General features: G+C 37.5%; 1 protein-coding gene across 2 annotated transcripts; it reads right to left on the reverse strand.

Annotated features, from left to right (window-relative positions):
* Positions 1–353: 353 nt before the first annotated feature.
* LOC309497410 (uncharacterized protein) lies at positions 354–11,236 on the reverse strand. 2 transcript variants are annotated; one of them, XM_082167686.1, is made up of 4 exons: positions 11,174–11,236; positions 10,362–10,507; positions 9,892–10,127; positions 354–1,448 (listed from the first exon to the last, which is right to left on the reverse strand). In XM_082167686.1, exon 4 carries the CDS (start codon positions 1,441–1,443, stop codon positions 541–543), a length of 903 nt encoding a protein of 300 aa, XP_082023812.1. In that variant the 5' UTR covers positions 1,444–1,448; positions 9,892–10,127; positions 10,362–10,507; positions 11,174–11,236; the 3' UTR covers positions 354–540. The 2 variants fall into 2 exon arrangements, with proteins under 2 accessions (XP_082023812.1, XP_082023811.1); XM_082167685.1 differs by lacking the exon at positions 9,892–10,127.
* Between the last annotated feature and the right edge of the window lie 5,829 nt (positions 11,237–17,065).

The raw sequence follows: 17,065 nt of genomic DNA on the forward strand, positions 1-17,065 counted from the left end.
ATTTAATCCCCATAGATCCGTATACACTTGAATAAAGAAACACTATCTCAAGTCAGACCTACTACAGCCCACCAATAATACTTTCTCTGATAGTAGCTTTGGTTTGGTCATGCCATGGTTTCCCATGTACACTTACTCTAGGTAAGTAATTCTGTTGTCCTAAACGGAAGTTCCCTTTTTAGTCTTTACAGTCCAAGTACACTTGATCCAGTGCCAAGAGTAAAATCACAGTTGGCGTGCCCTATTCTCCGCTCAAAACCGGACTTTAGTCCGTTACTAACCTGACGCAGATTTGCAGTAACAATGGATCCAACATAATCTACTAGAGTCAATAATTTCAGAGTAAGTCAGAATAAATTAAAACCTAACAATTTATAATTAGGGTAAATAAATCATGGCAATTGCATAATCAAGTCAATGAAAATCAATACAAAACATCAAATGGTCAGAAATAAAGAGTAAAAGACACATAACACTGCAATGTCTTTCCAGAATGAGTTTGCAAATTACTTTTCAGATCTATTTTATCCGTGAAACGCACTAAAGACAAGTCCTCTTTTCAGTGTGTGTTCTCATGTGGGTGTAACGGGTTCCTTTATGTGTGAATCTCTTTCCACACTGAGGACAGGTGTAAGGTTTCTCTCCAGTGTGAAGTCTCATGTGACTCTTCAGACTTTCTTTTCGCGGGAAGCTCTTTCCACACTGTTGGCAGGCGTAAGGTTTCTCTCCGGTGTGAACTCTCATGTGAGTATTGAGGTTTCCTGTGTTTGTGCAAGTTATTCCACAGTGATGGCACATAAAAGGCTTCTGTCCGATGTGAGTTTTTACGTGGCGTTTAAGGCGTTTCCGGTCTTTAAAGCTCGTCCCACACTGATGACATGTAAAGCAGTTCGCTCTTAAGTGAAGCTTCATGTGCTGAATAAGGGTTTCTTTACGTGCGAAACATTTCCCACACTGACCACACGAGAAAGGCTTCTCTCCAGTGTGAACTCTCATGTGAGCCTTAAGATTACCTTTTCGATTCAAAGTTTTCCCACACAGTTTGCAGGTGTAAGCGCTCTCTCCAGTGTGAACGATCATGTGAGCATAAAGGGTTCCTTTATGTGCGAAACTCTTTCCACACTGATTACATGTGAACGGCTTCTCTCCGGTGTGAATCCTCATGTGGACTTTAAAGTTTCCATGTTGATAAAAACTCTTTCCACACTGTTGGCAGGTGAAAGGCTTCTCTCCGGTGTGAATTCTCATATGGACTTTAAGGTTTCCATTTTTTTTGAAAGACTTTCCACACTGTACGCAGATGAACTGACTTCTAGTTCCTGTGTCTTGAGCTCTATTTTCTGAGGAAGTATTTTCAGTCTCTGAGCAACTAAAAGATGTTTCTTCAGTTATGAAATCAGTGTGTTTCTCATTCAGATCTTGACTCTCCTCTTTCAGCGCCATCAGGTCTAAGGCAAATAAAGACAAATATATGTTAACTCCAGCTAATTGCAGAAAGCAACAGACATCAAAACATTTATACATAAATAATACATAAAAACCAAAAATATACGTAGCTGTAAACAGCGATAACTGGCTCAAGTACTACGTTCCCATTGTCACACATGCATTTAAGTGGATCATTATAGGAGGACTGTTTCATAGTCTGTTGTATGTTGTTTCACTGGCTGTTGCCAGCTTGTGGCGTTCTGACCCTGAATCACAGTAGCCATATTCATGACCCCATGACCAAACCTACAACACCAATGTGATCTTTATCAAACAATACACTTAGAAAATCCTAGACTTCCCATTTTACCTTTATGACATTAATTTAAACCCTTGCAATGGCCACACTGTTCGAGATATCAAGATTCTGCTGGCAATTTAGCATCTTCAATGTCTTGCCTATTGGTGCGTCTCAATCAGCACTGAAGGAATGGCTTCTGGAATCCACTGCTGCTTTAATGTATGTCGAATGAGTGAAAATCAAGGTATTAATCAATATTTTTCCTTCTAAATATCACGAGTTGAATGACTTCTCTAGGCTTATACGATTTTACTTTGTTATAGCAGTTACCAGTGTGATTACTAAAATGTTCTTTTCATGTATTCTCTATGTCTGTATTTGATATCTGAATGCAGTAACAGTGCTTCCTCATTTAGCACGGCTTCCAGAAATGAAATATATGGAAGATGTTTAGTTTGAGAAAGGTCTTCAACATGTGTTAAAACATATATCTGTTCTTCTAGGTCACCATGACGACTCTAGGTCACAAGAGTCATTGGAACCAATAGTTTAAGTGACCATCTCTTTGTTAAAGCCTTACTTTCCAGTTAGATTAAAGTGTAGCTCTTCTTGAGAGAAAGAACGTATTATCTTGATGTTTTGAGAGGACTCTTCTGTTTATAGTTAGAGCCTGGCCAAATCCAACCTTGAGGAAGCTGTGTGTCGGTGTGTGTGTTTAGTCTTTTTGGTTACAGCTTATGGAACAAGTGGCATTATTGGTGATCGACTGAGTTGTTGTTCGGGACATGCTGGCGCCCAGCAACCCAAATCTGCGACCTGGAAGGTCACGACATGCCTAACTTCAGGGTCCGAGTGTCAGCTGCATAATCAGATGTAGATATGCTTCAGTCTATATGTATATGTGTGGGAAATTACTATGTTTATCTATTTCTTAGCCAATGAGAATCATTCAACCTGAAGTAATGAAGTAGCTTAGACCTTGGTGAAGGGTATAACTGCTGTGATCTTTGTAACTGTAAGCGGGGCGGCCTACAAACTCCTTGTGAGTCTTGAAGCTGAACTTCTGGCTGATGAAACTTCAAACTATCTTCAGTAAAACTTTTCTTTCATTTATTATAATTCTGACTCCGGGTCTTCATTCATCATATCTGATCTGGGTCTTTGACTGTAAATCCCCTTACAGCTCCCTAGTTTACTAGTCAGGCTTCCGATTAGGGAGTCGGCCATTTTGTCTCAATCCCAGAATCCTACCAGTGCACTGAAACGTTCATTCCTAAAAAGTACCCCAATGCACTTTGAAAACCAGGAAGCATCAATGAAATTAAGAATAACTATTAAAGGGTTAATTCACCCAAGAACAACTGTTAAAATGCATATTATACACAATATGAACAATCATCTTATGTACATAATGTATTATAACAAATGCCTGCAGAGGGCGCCAACGGCCTGGTGTTGTTATACAGCAGATCAAATCCTTGTTTTTATATTGGCCAAACAACATTTAATTCTAATGTTTACGTATTGTTTAAATTAAATTAAATTAAATAAAAAAATGCTACAGCCACTGTAATTTCTTGAACAAGAACATGTGGACTCAGCCAAAGGGATTCAACTTTTTATTTGCAATCGTGATGAACAGTTAGCATATTTAGAGACATTTATCTTACAAATCTGATGAAATGGTGCACATTGTGTACCCAGATGAATGTTATAAGCAACCCAAACTTACAGCATATGCAGAGATGGAGTTTGAGACGCGCTTCTCCACGCATGTAAATGCCAACAGTTCATGTGAAGCAGCATTTACTGTGAACAGAGCTGCTCGGAGACGCACGTAAATAATTAAAGCTCATATATATTAAACTCACAGGGCATATATTTATTTATTTATTTGAACAGCAGCCTTGTGAATTCACAATAGCACTATGCTATTTTTATTTGGTTTTGATACATCGTGCCGCCTTAAAAACGGTCTAATAATCTGGTATTTTGCCGGTTACTCGACACGGGTAAACTGCAATCGAGGAATTATATATATATTTTTTATAATCGAGTACTCGAATTTAATTGAGGAATCGTAACGGCCCAAATTTTGTTCATGTTGAATTGCAAAACTATGGTGGCCCAGTAATGCATAACACAACACAACAAAAAGCAAATATGAGTTAACACCGCAGAAACAAGCAACAACACAACATAAATACTCCCTCTCCTTTCTGGGTGCATTAAAGCTAAGGACTTTATGCTAGAGGTCATTGTCTAACGAAATCCCAGTTTGGGGAATTTCTTCTACAGTAGAACTCTTTTTTTTTTTTTTAAATAAACCTTTCAACTGCATTTACTGCTTTTAAAAACAGCCAAATAATTTGTATTTAGGGGTGTAACAGTTCACAAAACTCATGGTTCGATACGATACAGTGGTGTCACGGTTCAGTACGTTTTCGATACAGTGAAAATAAATAAATGCAAGAGAAGTTTCCTTTATTTAAATTTTTTTTAAACTAACATCATGAAGTATGATAATTTTTTACGTTGAACAGTTATTGAGCTATTGCTACTTGACCCATCTTCTGGGGTGTCTTAGCATATAAAACAGCTCCTTATAACAAAAGTTTGTATTTTAAGTTTGCAAGGCTCCAGATTAATATTTGAGGGCAGCAATTTTATTAACAATGTCGAAATAATAATTCAAAAGCAAAATGATTAAAAAATAAATATTTAGGAGTGGAAATAATGTTGTGGTCATCACATTAAAAATAACATTTAAATATGATAATATTTGAGTTTTTGAAGTGCTGGAGAAAGAAGTTTGACGTACTTGAAACAGGGTTTCTGCACACTTTTTAAAGTCAAATTTAAGGCTTTTTAAGACCCGAAGAAATCAAAATTAATCCCATGCAATTAATTGGTGTGCAATATTGACAAAATAAGTCTCGATATTTTCAGTTTTGTTGATATTAATTAGATAATGTTTTACTGATTGTGTTTTTGTGCTTGGTGCCATGGCTGGTTTAGGCCTGTTGTTGACAGATGACTGACAAATATATTCATATTTTTTATATTCTATGCTGTGGTCAGTTCACAGCAGTGACAGAAATTTAATTTTTTATTAAGGGGCAATATTTGCCACCTTAAATTGATTTGGGAAATCATCATTCGGGAAAGAAGCAAGTGATTGTTCATTGAACCATTCAATTGATTCGTTCAAAACGCAGATTTCAGTCAAAAAAAAAAATCATGGCTGTCTGTTGCATTGAGACTCTGCTGGTTTCATTTAGAAATTCTTGTCAGTGAAATAAAGGGAAAACAAACAATATTAACAATATGGTTTATAAAATGTAACTCACAATGTTAACTTATTGTTAATTTAACTGTTATTTAAAATAAATATCACATGTGATATTGTAGGCCTATGATAACAACATAATATGATATAAGACAAAAACTCATTTGGGAACACACCTATAACTGCACACATCACGCAGTGAAAGCACGAAAGAGTGCCTCGCACATCGTTAAAACAAAGATTACAATATCATAATAGACAATACACATCGCACACCACTACGCACATAAAGAATGAACTTACAATTGAACTGACATTTACCAGCTTGCTTCTCCTTCTCTCCTCCTGTTTCGCAGGAGACTGGCGTAATGCTGCCGCGAATGTGACGCGAAATGTCACGTGAACAAGTAAATCCACAAAGAAAGAATAATAAATAAAAAAGTACACTATTTAGATGGTTCTAATTTGTAAAACATTTAGATATGTCTAAGTCAAATTGCCATCGAAAATGTAAGACCTTTCATAAGTAAAAAAAAATGTATATTTAAGACTTAAGGATCCGCGAAAACCCTGTTGCAAGCATTTTACTATTCCTGCCAAACCTCCATGTTACAGTTAGTGCTACTACATTAAATCCATGGTGAATGTTGCTGATTTGTGGACTTTAAGCATAGACTGTAAAAAAAATATGGACGTAGTGTCCGTGACGTCACCCGTAGGTTTCTGAAGAGCATTTTTGAAGCCTAAAGTAGGCGGAGCCGGCCGTCGCCATCTTGGCCTTGCGTCACTCCCGGATAACAGAAAATAGGCAAAGAGGCGGGGCGTGAGTGGAGCTGAGGAGCCTTGCTATGATTCTGTACTATTCTGCTAGTTGAAAATGTATTATGCAGTAACTTAATATTACTCTGAGAGTGTGTGTGTGACAGTGATTTATGTGCTTAACGTTACATGTCAGTCACTCTCTTTTTATAGTCTATGGTCCGTCAGCGCGGCATCGCTCAAGTTCGTAGAGATGAGCTTATTCAGTCCATTTTAAATTCTGATTTTGGCCGCCTCTCAAATGGGTTAAACCATAGATATATTGCCTATGAAGTTCAAGTAAATGCGCTAGAAAATCCGCGCTCATTCATGGATGTGCATTTATTGCATGGACGGAGAAAGCACAGACACCTGCAGGATTTCATCTGACGGTACTTAAGCATATTATAATCTATCTGTTCCGTGAGAGCAGAACGAACGAGCCTTTATTGACGTTTTTAAATCTGAAAACTCCAAAAAGCTACGAAATTGTCAGACATCCATTAGTGCATGTTCACAGAGGAAAACAACTGAAATACAGCGCTGGTTGTTCTCTCGAACGATACTCGACGACGGAATCCTAAGCCGTGGGCGAAGTAATGGGTGTATTAAATTGTATGAAATAATCCCGGAAAAAAGCACAAACACTGCAGAGATGGCAAGTTCAGCAGCTAAAATTTGCTGAGGTGAAGTGACGGCTAGTAACAACAGCAGACAAACAGCTAGCAATGACATCAGCGGGAATCCATCTGTCACTCAAGTGGCCACACCCTTAATTATGCAGAACTTTAAGTATTAATCAACTAAACGGATGAGTTATAAAAAAATTCACCCCCCTCACAGTTGTTATGAAGGGCAAAATTAGCTGTATAGACCAAAGCCACATAGAGAACCAGGCTGTAAACATGTTTTTTTCCGCTGTAAAGTTGGTAATTTTAACATGGGGGAGATACAGATTTGACTCACTTCTGCAGCCAGCCCAAGCGGCCAGTTAATGAATTGCAGTTTAACTCACTTCCGTGTTGGTTTCAAGAGAGAGACGGGGAGGTTGCCGCTTGACTTTAAGCCTATAACTAGTTCATTCATGGCACAATGTTTCTCCTGGTTTCCACGTCAGCGCTGTTTGATCTAATAGAGATCTACGGTTAATAACGGAGAAATTTGACTGCTTCTCACTAGATCTCGCAGCGATGTTATTACTTCTGTGGTGATTTCTAGGGCTGTAGCTATCGATTATTTTAGTAATCGAGTATTCTACAGATTATTCCATCAATTAATCGGATAAATGAACAACAGCCTTTAAAATGACTTAAAGGACAAGTTCGGTATTTTACACTTAAAGCCCTGTTTACAGATCGTTTCTGATGAAATAGAACGGTTAAGATTGAAATTTGGACACATGCTGCTGTCCCGAGAATTTTAGGTTTCTTTCACTTCCCCCCCACCTCCACAATGGCTGCATAGGTGCACTGGAACAATTCTTCCTAAAACGCATTAAACTTTCGTTTACAAAGACGTGAAACTCACCGAGTTTCCAGCAAAATGTGCCGGCGCGTTTGTCGACCCCAGAGGATTAACTTTAGCCTAACTATAAATTGTGATTAAAATATATATGATCACTCACATCAAGACGCCGCTGCGGTGGTGGAGTCCATGAAGGAGGAGCATCGCTTTTCAGCGCGAGCTGTGTGGAGAAGCCCATTTCCACCTCTATTGCGTTGGAGAAGCAATCCCGCGTAAAATGCAGGTTTCACACTTGAGCTCTAGGCGGGAGCTCACAGTCTTCCAGGCCAAGTGCATGCAACCACTGCCGCCTAATTTCCAAATCTGCTGGAAAGCTATGCAGTCCAGCAGTGCTGTTGCAACCAGCAACACTACACCTACGTACCCTCCTGACCACTGTACTAAATACAGATAAATCTATGCTAACTTGAAGCTATCCTAACTGATGCAATACTATGCATGGTAGCTCGTACCAAGGGCGTGGTGAGCTGGAACCTGCTTACGTCACGCAGTACAGCAAACATCCAATAGGAAAATTCAACTGCAGTAGCCACCGTTCAACCTGAAGAGGGCAGCACTCAGACGTTTTTACACCATATATTGTAGAATTAAAACACTTTATACCCAAATGTCAAAAAAGTTTCTCGAATCAATGAACAGCACTAATAAAGCCCCAGTCTTACAGATCATTAACTAAAAAAAGTTGGTTTAGGGTTTAGTTACCCTTTAAAAAAAAAAAATGTCAGCAGAGCGCCAACGGCCTGGTTACACTAAGGCATGATCAAATCCTTGTTTAATATTGACCAAACAAAATTTAATTCAAATGTAAACTTAATCTTTAATATTTGGTCACTTCTGTACGATAGAAATGCAACAGTTGCTGTAATTTCTAGAACAAGAACACGTGCATCAAAACCTGCAAACTCAGTGCAAGGGTTAAACTTTTATTTTGAAATCGCGATAAACAACAATTTGCATATATTTCAGAAAGATATTTATGTATTCTCCTGTGTTGGCGTAGATTTACAAATTAGTTGCGTTACGAATCTTGTGAAACGGCACACACTGTGTGCAGATGAACGTTATAAGCCACACACACTCACAGCACACAGAGATGGAGTTTGAGAAACCCGAGACGCTGACACGCATATAAATGATGACAGTGCAACTATGAAACACGCGTCCGAGGTTTTGCGTTCCCAAATGCACATTATTGGAAACCTAAACTAACAGCACATGCAGAGACTGAGTATGTGTGGAGCAGCTGAGGTACTTTTAACAAAGTCTTTCCGGTAAAATCTCAACCAGCGTCTCTACTTCCGCATAGCGCGTTCTATATGGTTCTATAGCGAAGTGTAACGTTTCTAGCGGCTAAACTTTAATAAAAATCACACAGCGTTTTATAATTTAAGTATTATATATATATTATTGTATAGTTATTTTAGTGATGGCTTCCAGGAATATTAGAGGAGGAAAGTGAGACAGATGGAGAGACTGAGGCTGAGAGTGATACACCTACAGAGGAGCCACGTGCGTCCACTAGTAGTGGACCATCAGATTTGTGCTGTTGAATACATATGTAAAGCAGTGCAATAAGTCAGGTTATATGGTGTATAGAAATAAATCAATTTGTGATTGAAATTAGAGCTTGTGATATCAGGTGGATTTCAGAAGTTGTCTGATACCAATTGTATATCTAAAATTAGCCAAATATTTTTTATGTTTTTTTTTGTTTGTTTTTTTACATTATACATTCAGGTTAAGAAAAAAAAACAGTAAACAAATAAATAAACAGGCATAAGTAATCATAACAGTAGTGATAACAACAAAAAGACATGACAGAGTAAAAATGAAGGTGGCAAAATAAATATATAAATACATTCTCATCAGAAAAACTGAAAAAAACTAAGTTAGACAAACGAAGTAATAAGTGCACTTAATTCTCAATATTTATGTAAATGAAAACTATTTGCTGAAAAGGGTATACATACTTTTAATACATTTTTTTTTTTTCTTTGGCAGATATCAGCAAATCCCGGGAAGAACTATCTCGGGTCCACAATGTCAGATGACAGATTTAAGCAATTTAGGTGTTCTAAGTATAGAGTCAAGGAGGGCAAAGGCCTTAAATCTAGATGAATTTGCTGATCTTTTTGCAAAAAAAACACAAAAATCGTAGAATACAGTTAATGTGACTGATATTGAATATGTAATGCAAATGTAAAAATAATTAAAATGCAAGTTACTGTGACTGATACTGAATATGTAATGCAAATGTAAAAAATAAAATGGAAATGCAAATTCATTGTTGAATGATTATATCCATGGTATTTTGCCTGTTAATGCCTGCAGTGCAGAAAATGATATGACAACAATAAGGTCTAAAGGTAACTGGCCCCTCTAACAGTACACCTGGCCCCAGCCTGGTACGTAAAACTATACATTTAACTAATATTGATCAAATAATACAAAGACCGGTATGAACTTGTCAGAAACGGATAAAACGAATTTACAAACCGATTCGCTAACGTTAGTCGAATTTCGCATGATATGAGAGAATATCGTTACTCACCCTCAAAGTTGTCAATGTAGCTTGAAATATATCATTTAAAGCCCTTCTCTCTCTTGCTCTTAGGCGTGACAGCAAACTGCCTCACAATGGTGTTGACATCGTTCACGTTAACCTTGGGCAGTTCTTGTAAACAGCGAGTGTAGTTTGCCATTATCTTCACAGCACAGAATGTAAACACGGCTTATAGCGCAGCACCGGAAGCGATCGTGCATAGAGCCTATTTGTTCAGTAAACCACTGTTTAATAAAAAAGAAAAGAAGAAGCAATTTTATGTTTGTGTGCGTTTATGTTTTGAAAAGTAGGAACTTCTCAGGTTCACTTGAAGGTATTATACTTGCATTAGTGTTTGTCTGGTCATGTGATCTCATGTCTGACCGCTACATGTCAAATAAACCCACTTTATTTAAGACACTCATATTTCATTCATTTCTGTAGAGCTGGACATTTTAATAAGGATCAAATAAACCAACCTGTTTGTGTCTCAGTTTCTTCTTGTTTCACTCTGAATGTTTCATCAATCTTCACGTCTTCACTCTCCTCTTTAATAAACGCCATCTTTATAATAGTGTCACGTGGATGTCAGTCGCTTCACCAGGAGTTTTTCTGCGTGTTTGTCCTGTTTAAGATGAGAATAATTAACAGAAAGAAAAATAAATCCACACTAAATCTCTGTGTGCGTCTCAATCAGATCTAGTTCAGTAGTTCAGTTCACTGGTAAGAGAGTCAGTCAGAGTGAGAGTTAATGGACTTAAATCACCAGATTAAACTAAAAATAAAATCAAAACTAAATCTAAAATCTCAAAATTATACACTGAAGTTATGATTTATAGTTGGTGTTTAATTATGTATAGATTATATTTAATAGATTACTCTTTCATGAAAACATTTGCAGTTGGTTTGTTAAAGTTGTCATTGCTCATGTTTGTTTGTTGTTCTTATTGCATTTACACTGTTTAAACCAGCAGATGACGTCAGTGTGTGTCATCAGTTAAATTAAATTCAATAATAAAAAATAAAAAAACATCCGTTTCTCTCATCACTATTTACAACTCAACACATTCGTGTTTACGAACTGATTCACGATATTGGGAGCAAAATTAGACGCTCCTTTTCTTTTACTCAATTGCGGATGCACTTTACTCACAAGCAATAACGTACATTAACATTAGATAAAGCATTACAATGTTACATTCAATAATACATAATTACCTTTAGATCGCTTACAAAAACTATAAAACACACTGAATGGTTTGCATCTATTTAAACGATTTAAAACACTAACCTTTCTTCAGCCAAATCACAACAGTTGCAGGAGCGCGGCGCTGCCACATGACGTCACTTCGCCGCACCATAATAAAAGTCCTGTTCACACGCTGAAATGTGCATGGAAATTACATACAAAAAAACGCAAACATATAAATAATAAAACAAACCAGAAGTATTCAGAGTAATAAAAACATTTAAATAATAAAACACATCAGAAGTATTCAGAGTAATAAAAACATTTAAATAATAAAACATACCAGAAGTATTCAGATGTCTAATTGTGTGCTGAAAATAACTGCTTATGAAAGTGTTTGTAACATCTAATATTTGAGAATCTGTCAAACAAGTCATGAGGTTGGCAATTTTTTTTTTTATTATTATTATTGTTGGGTTTTTTCACAGTCCATTTTGTCATTTTTGTTTGATGCATTTTCTATTGACATTGCAAAAACTACTACTGTCATACAAAAAAGGTTTGTCTATAAATTAAACCAGATTATTCTAAAACAAATAAACGTATCCTAAATGTATATAGTTGCAATTGTCTTCTATCCACATTAGCATGCACAATACAGGTGGATGTGTAACATGATCTGACCTCCATTTAGGGGTTTTATTGCAGTACATTTTCATCAATCTTTTCTCAAGGTCAGCATGTGTCGTTACAGCTCTTTCCAGTCTGTCAAAATCACAAAAAAATCAGAGAAGGAGTTATATGACAAATGGAGGTTATTCAAAATATACAACAGAGACAGACAAATAGAAAGCTATTGGTGTTTCAGTGGGACAGCATCAAATACTCTGACACAGCCTTAAACATTAACATAAGATCAGTTAATGTAAGGTTTATTTAATTTTAATATTTTGTTAATGTATAGTTGTCCAAAAAACTCCACATCTATGGAACACTTAATAATGTATATTTGTAACATCTGCTGCTCAAGACTGGAACTTTGTTTCTGTAACAGTAAGTAAATAAAGATAAAAAAAAAATTTGCGTGAACTATTCCTTTAAACTCATACTTGAGTCTGCAATCTTTCTTTAGGGTACGTTTACACGTCAACGATATGCTTAAAACGTTTTTAGTTGAAAACGGTGTCGTGTAAACAGGCCCTTAGATGCAGTTTTTTTGTTTGTTTTTTTTTTACTGCAAAGTTTTTTCTGGGGTATATTTTTGCAGTATCCTTTTATGAAAGAAGGCCAGTAATACTGATACCAATACTGCTACTGATGTCTCTATAAAAGTGATTTTTTTCCCCTCAATTTAATAGCCATTAAATACAGCCATTCAACATTACAGTATAATTATATTTAATTATACTGTATAAATAATTATAATTAAATTCTTTATGGTGGATATCATGACCATTTAAACATTCTCAACACCAAACTTCAAGGTTGATAAAACTGTTAACACAGTACTATAATTAAAGGTGCTCTAAGCGATCCCGGGAGTCATAACTTCTTGTTGACATTCGAATTGTTGTCAAACAAAACGGAGGCTAGCTAGACCCTCCCTCCTCCTCATCCCGTCTCCTCCCTCCTCCCCTCCCTTCCGGCATAAAGGAAAGTCAAAATAGTCACTACAAAGAAAGTTAAGTTTTACTGATACTTCATTCAATGTGTAATGTCGCCAAGTTAGATAAATGCTTTTATATATTGCAGAACAGAATGCAGAAAAAGAGAAACATTATCTTAATCGTTTCGCCACCTGAGGTTATAACTATAGCTCCCATACAAGGACGCAAGACGTTAGCGTCGCGTTTCCCAGTGAGCATAAACAACGGCGGCGGCGTAAACAAATTTAGTCAAAGTTGTCAATAGCCTATAAATGGACATTCAAATTCATAACAAACAGTGGGTGAAAACAGTCATTCACACAAATTGTCGCCCTACTGTGAATTTGCTTGATCATTTACAATAGAGATTGATCGCTGCTAGAAACATACATGTTGTATTCACCAAAGCTAACGCTGACTGCATAGTTCTAGCTAATTACATCCTTGTGTTGGTTTGGCGAACATGAACATCAGTTTAGAAAGAAAAATGGATTTACCTGTTCTACAAAAACAGAGCAACTGAATGTCGGATTGGAAGCCCTTCTGCCGGCGAAGTTCTCACCACCTTTCGAAGGTTTTTCCAATGTAAATTCGGGACTTCACGCGTTCCTTATCCTTGTCCCTCTTCTTTGCAATTTGTTCATCGGAACGTCGTCTCTTTGGTCGTGTGTCGACCATAATTCAAACTTCCCTCTTCATGCTTCTCTCTCCTCCACACCCCCTTCATGTGTACGCGCACTAAACCCCAGACCCAACCCTCAAATACTTCTTGTCGGTGATTGGCTGGAACACTGTTTGTTATGTTTCGTGGTGCGGGTGAGCCCAGTTTGTTTTTGTTGCCGTTTGTGGAGCCTGTGGTATCTAGAGAGACCGCGTTTTTTTTACAGTGTGTTCGGGGGACAGGCAACTAGCGGATAGTGAGGAGATGTTTGCTGTATGTGACAAAAAAAATTTGGGCCTAAAAAACGCGTCGCATCACTTAGAGCACCTTTAAGTCCGAACATAAAAATAAAAAACTTGTGGTAGATGCAGCTTTCAGAGAACAATCTTGCACATTTCCCCCATCAACGATGGCAACACGGATCGATTCAAGCTCAAAATATATAGACTAAGATCTAAAATACTGAATGATAAAAATCAACCTATTTATATCACCTTTCTCTAGTAACCCCTCCGATGTACCAGTCGAAAATGGACTTGACTGACTTGTAGAAAAATACTGTGTTCCATTTTCCAATGTTGACCTGCACACATTCTATTAGCGTCTTGTTCCACAATATTCCAAACTTAACAACCTTTGCCTCTGTAATACAACAATAATGTCAGCCGCCCAGGAGACCCTAAAGTCATCATCTAAAGGTCACCCTACCAGAAAGCAGAGGAATGCTGCAGACCAGGGGAGGGTCTGAGGTTCTTCCAGATCGGTCTGTGTTGGGGGCACCTGAAGATCTTACAATGAGCTCTGATCGGCGTTTGAGAGGTGGAAGAAGTAGCAGTGGAGTACATGCCGACTACCCCCTTGATAGAGGCCTGTGTAACCGGTCCAACTGAGTAGGGCGATCTCAAGGAGACTAAAAACCACAGCCTCTAGAGCGCTTCTTGAGATCAAGTGAGTGAGGTTTACCCGCACAGCGACTACTGGCTTACGGCAGTTACACTCGCCCCCCTAAACCTCAATCCCATCCGGGTGACCGCTTCTACTCTACCCACTTACAGTTACACATGTACTTCGAATGCCACAGCGTTTTGTGGATTTCCCTTTTCTTCGGGGACGAGGAAACCTGAGGAGGGGGCAGTATGACACTGACACTTTGTTCTCCATTATATCTGTGTCTACTGTTATTTACCTGCTGTTGGGGGTTGGGGGGTAGCCATGGGACGGGTGCCCTAGATAGTGTGGGACCCTGAAGAGGAGGGATGAAAGTCTAGTTAGCAAGAGGACAGAGACATTCCTGATTCTGCAGAACCGTTTGCTGTGTTGCATAAGAGACACGACAATCAAACGAGGAAGCGGTTGACAAAGCAGTTTCAGATAGACCTGCAAGATATAGTTTCAGCATCGACATCACAATGTGCGCCTCCGTGATGGTCACATTGCAGGATGTGCGATGTCAAGTAAGGCAAATTAATCCAAACACATCAATCTATAACTTGGGCCCCAAACAGAAAAGCGACTGACAGAAGAGCCCATGCACTCAAACAAAACAAGACAGAAGGGCACAGACATGGCAAACAAACCACCATGAGCTCCGACAGAAAACAAACACACTGGACTGGCAGAAGTGCACAGGGCATGGGTGTCACGACCCTGACGCCGAAACTGAACCAAGACTAGACCAAAGTGTCAAGATCTAGACAGCACACCCCGAACACACAAAACATAAGAGCACACACTGCATTAAAAGGGGTGTATAGTATTCCTGTAACACATTTTCAGATGAAAATTTGAATATCGGATGAATCCGGGTGTATTAGATATGGGAACCAGTATTCATTGTGTGAAAGGGAGTATTAGATACCTGACCAGAAATGGGAAATACCACGGGTCTGTATACTGCCGAAAATATACCAATTCGGATGTATGTTATTGAGGTATTCATCCATGCAACTGCCATTTGTTGCCATGGCAAGTAATCCCCTTGCATTCATGTTAACTCTTTCCCCGCCAGCGTTTTTGAAAAAGTTGCCAGCCACTGCCAACATTTTTTATCATTTTCACAAAAAATGTCATGGCCCCCAGACTCTTTTGTTGTATGAACATCTGTACACGCAATATATCAAAAGAAAGAACAGACCCTCTGCTTTTAAACCCAACCTGTTTTATTCTTGCTTAATGCACACTTTTTTTTAACAACACTTGAATATGGATACGTTTTTGTAAAAGACTACATCCAGATCAGATTCAGAATGATGATCAAAACATAGATGGAGTAGATCGAGTCCAATGACATTGGTCCATCAACACCCCTAAAGCTTCAAAATACTATAGCTCGTTCTCGGTCAACATTTCATTTCATTTATCCCACTAAGAAACCCATACAGCAAAGTAACTTCGTCGTTACATTTATAATACATCCCTCTTGAAACCCTTACAGGTGAGTGACTTGATAGGTTGCAGGAGGTGCACAGCAAAACTATAAAGTTCAAACAATAATTCATTGTTTTTATGTTTAGGAAAAATTGTAAATATAATTTAAAACATAAAAACAGTCAGAAAACAACATTTCAACAGAAAACAACATTTAAAAATACAAGTCAAGTCACCTTTATTTATATAGCACTATACAATACAGATTGTTTCAAAGCAGCTTTTTCAGTGATAGCAAGAAAATGATTTATTTCAGGCTGTTGTTCAGCTCAAGTCAGTTCAGTGTTGATTCAGTTGTTAAGATCATCAATTATTAAATTAGTTCATTTCATCTGTAAAGCAGCTCTGTAGAAAACAGTGATGCCATTGTCCAGCTTGGATAGTAAACAATACAAACATGGATATTAAAAGATTGCAACAACCTTCTGAACTTGAGCTGAAGATGAGTTGACCCAGTCTTGTGTGTACGATACTGTGGAAAAGAGGAAACAATATCTGATATAAATACAGTATATTTTCCGTGAAATCATTTCCTATATCATATTTTCTGGACTATAATAAATTGTGTGTGTGTGTGTGTGTGTGTGTGTGTGTGTGTGTGTGTGTGTGTGTGTGTGTGTGCGCGCGCATGTGTGTTTTAACTATAACCTAAAACATGCTGTGATTTATACTCCAAAGAGATTTATATATGCATTTAATGATAAGTAAGCAAAAATCAAACTCTAAAAGTGTTTTTAAAAGACATATTTCAAACACACCAATAGCTACAGACTGAAACACTGTAAGCTTGCACAGTTCTGACAAGAATCCACTTCAACATCATGCACAAACCAGGTAAGACTGATAATCTAAAATGGCTCTGTCAAAAATTATAAAGCTTGCTATATTTGAGTTCAATAATAGTTTTTGATACATATATTTGATTCATATCAAACAAAAATGGGGAAAAAATGGTTTGATATAGAAAAGTTCCAGAGACCCCTGGTAGGTAGGTAAAGTAATTAAAAAAATAAGTAAATAAAGAAATGGTGTATGCACTAAATCGTTTAAATCATTAGTGTTTTGCCTCCTAGACATAATCTCATGTATTAGATGTGGTTCAAACCTTTCTTTGGTAGTTATTTTCAGCACATCACTAAACAACATATATTTCCTATTTCACAAAGAATTCAAATCTGGATGCTGCTGATATATGTTTTATTATTAGTATGAAAATGCACATATACGTATTTCTATGCACTTTCGTAATTTTAGAAAGGG

Source organism: Leuciscus leuciscus (assembly GCF_965113295.1).
Source record: "Leuciscus leuciscus genome assembly, chromosome: 4".
Classification (NCBI taxonomy): Eukaryota; Metazoa; Chordata; class Actinopteri; order Cypriniformes; family Leuciscidae; genus Leuciscus; species Leuciscus leuciscus.

What these genes read in the sequence shown, in the direction of transcription:
- LOC309497410 (XM_082167685.1), bottom strand. Translation starts at nt 10,446, where the DNA reads ATGGCGTTTATTAAAGAGGAGAGTGAAGACGTGAAGATTGATGAAACA. An exon ending in AGAAACTGAGACACAAACAG is followed by an intron (nt 1,449 to 10,361) that starts GTTGGTTTATTT and finishes TATTTGCCTTAG; the next exon opens with ACCTGATGGCGCTGAAAGAG.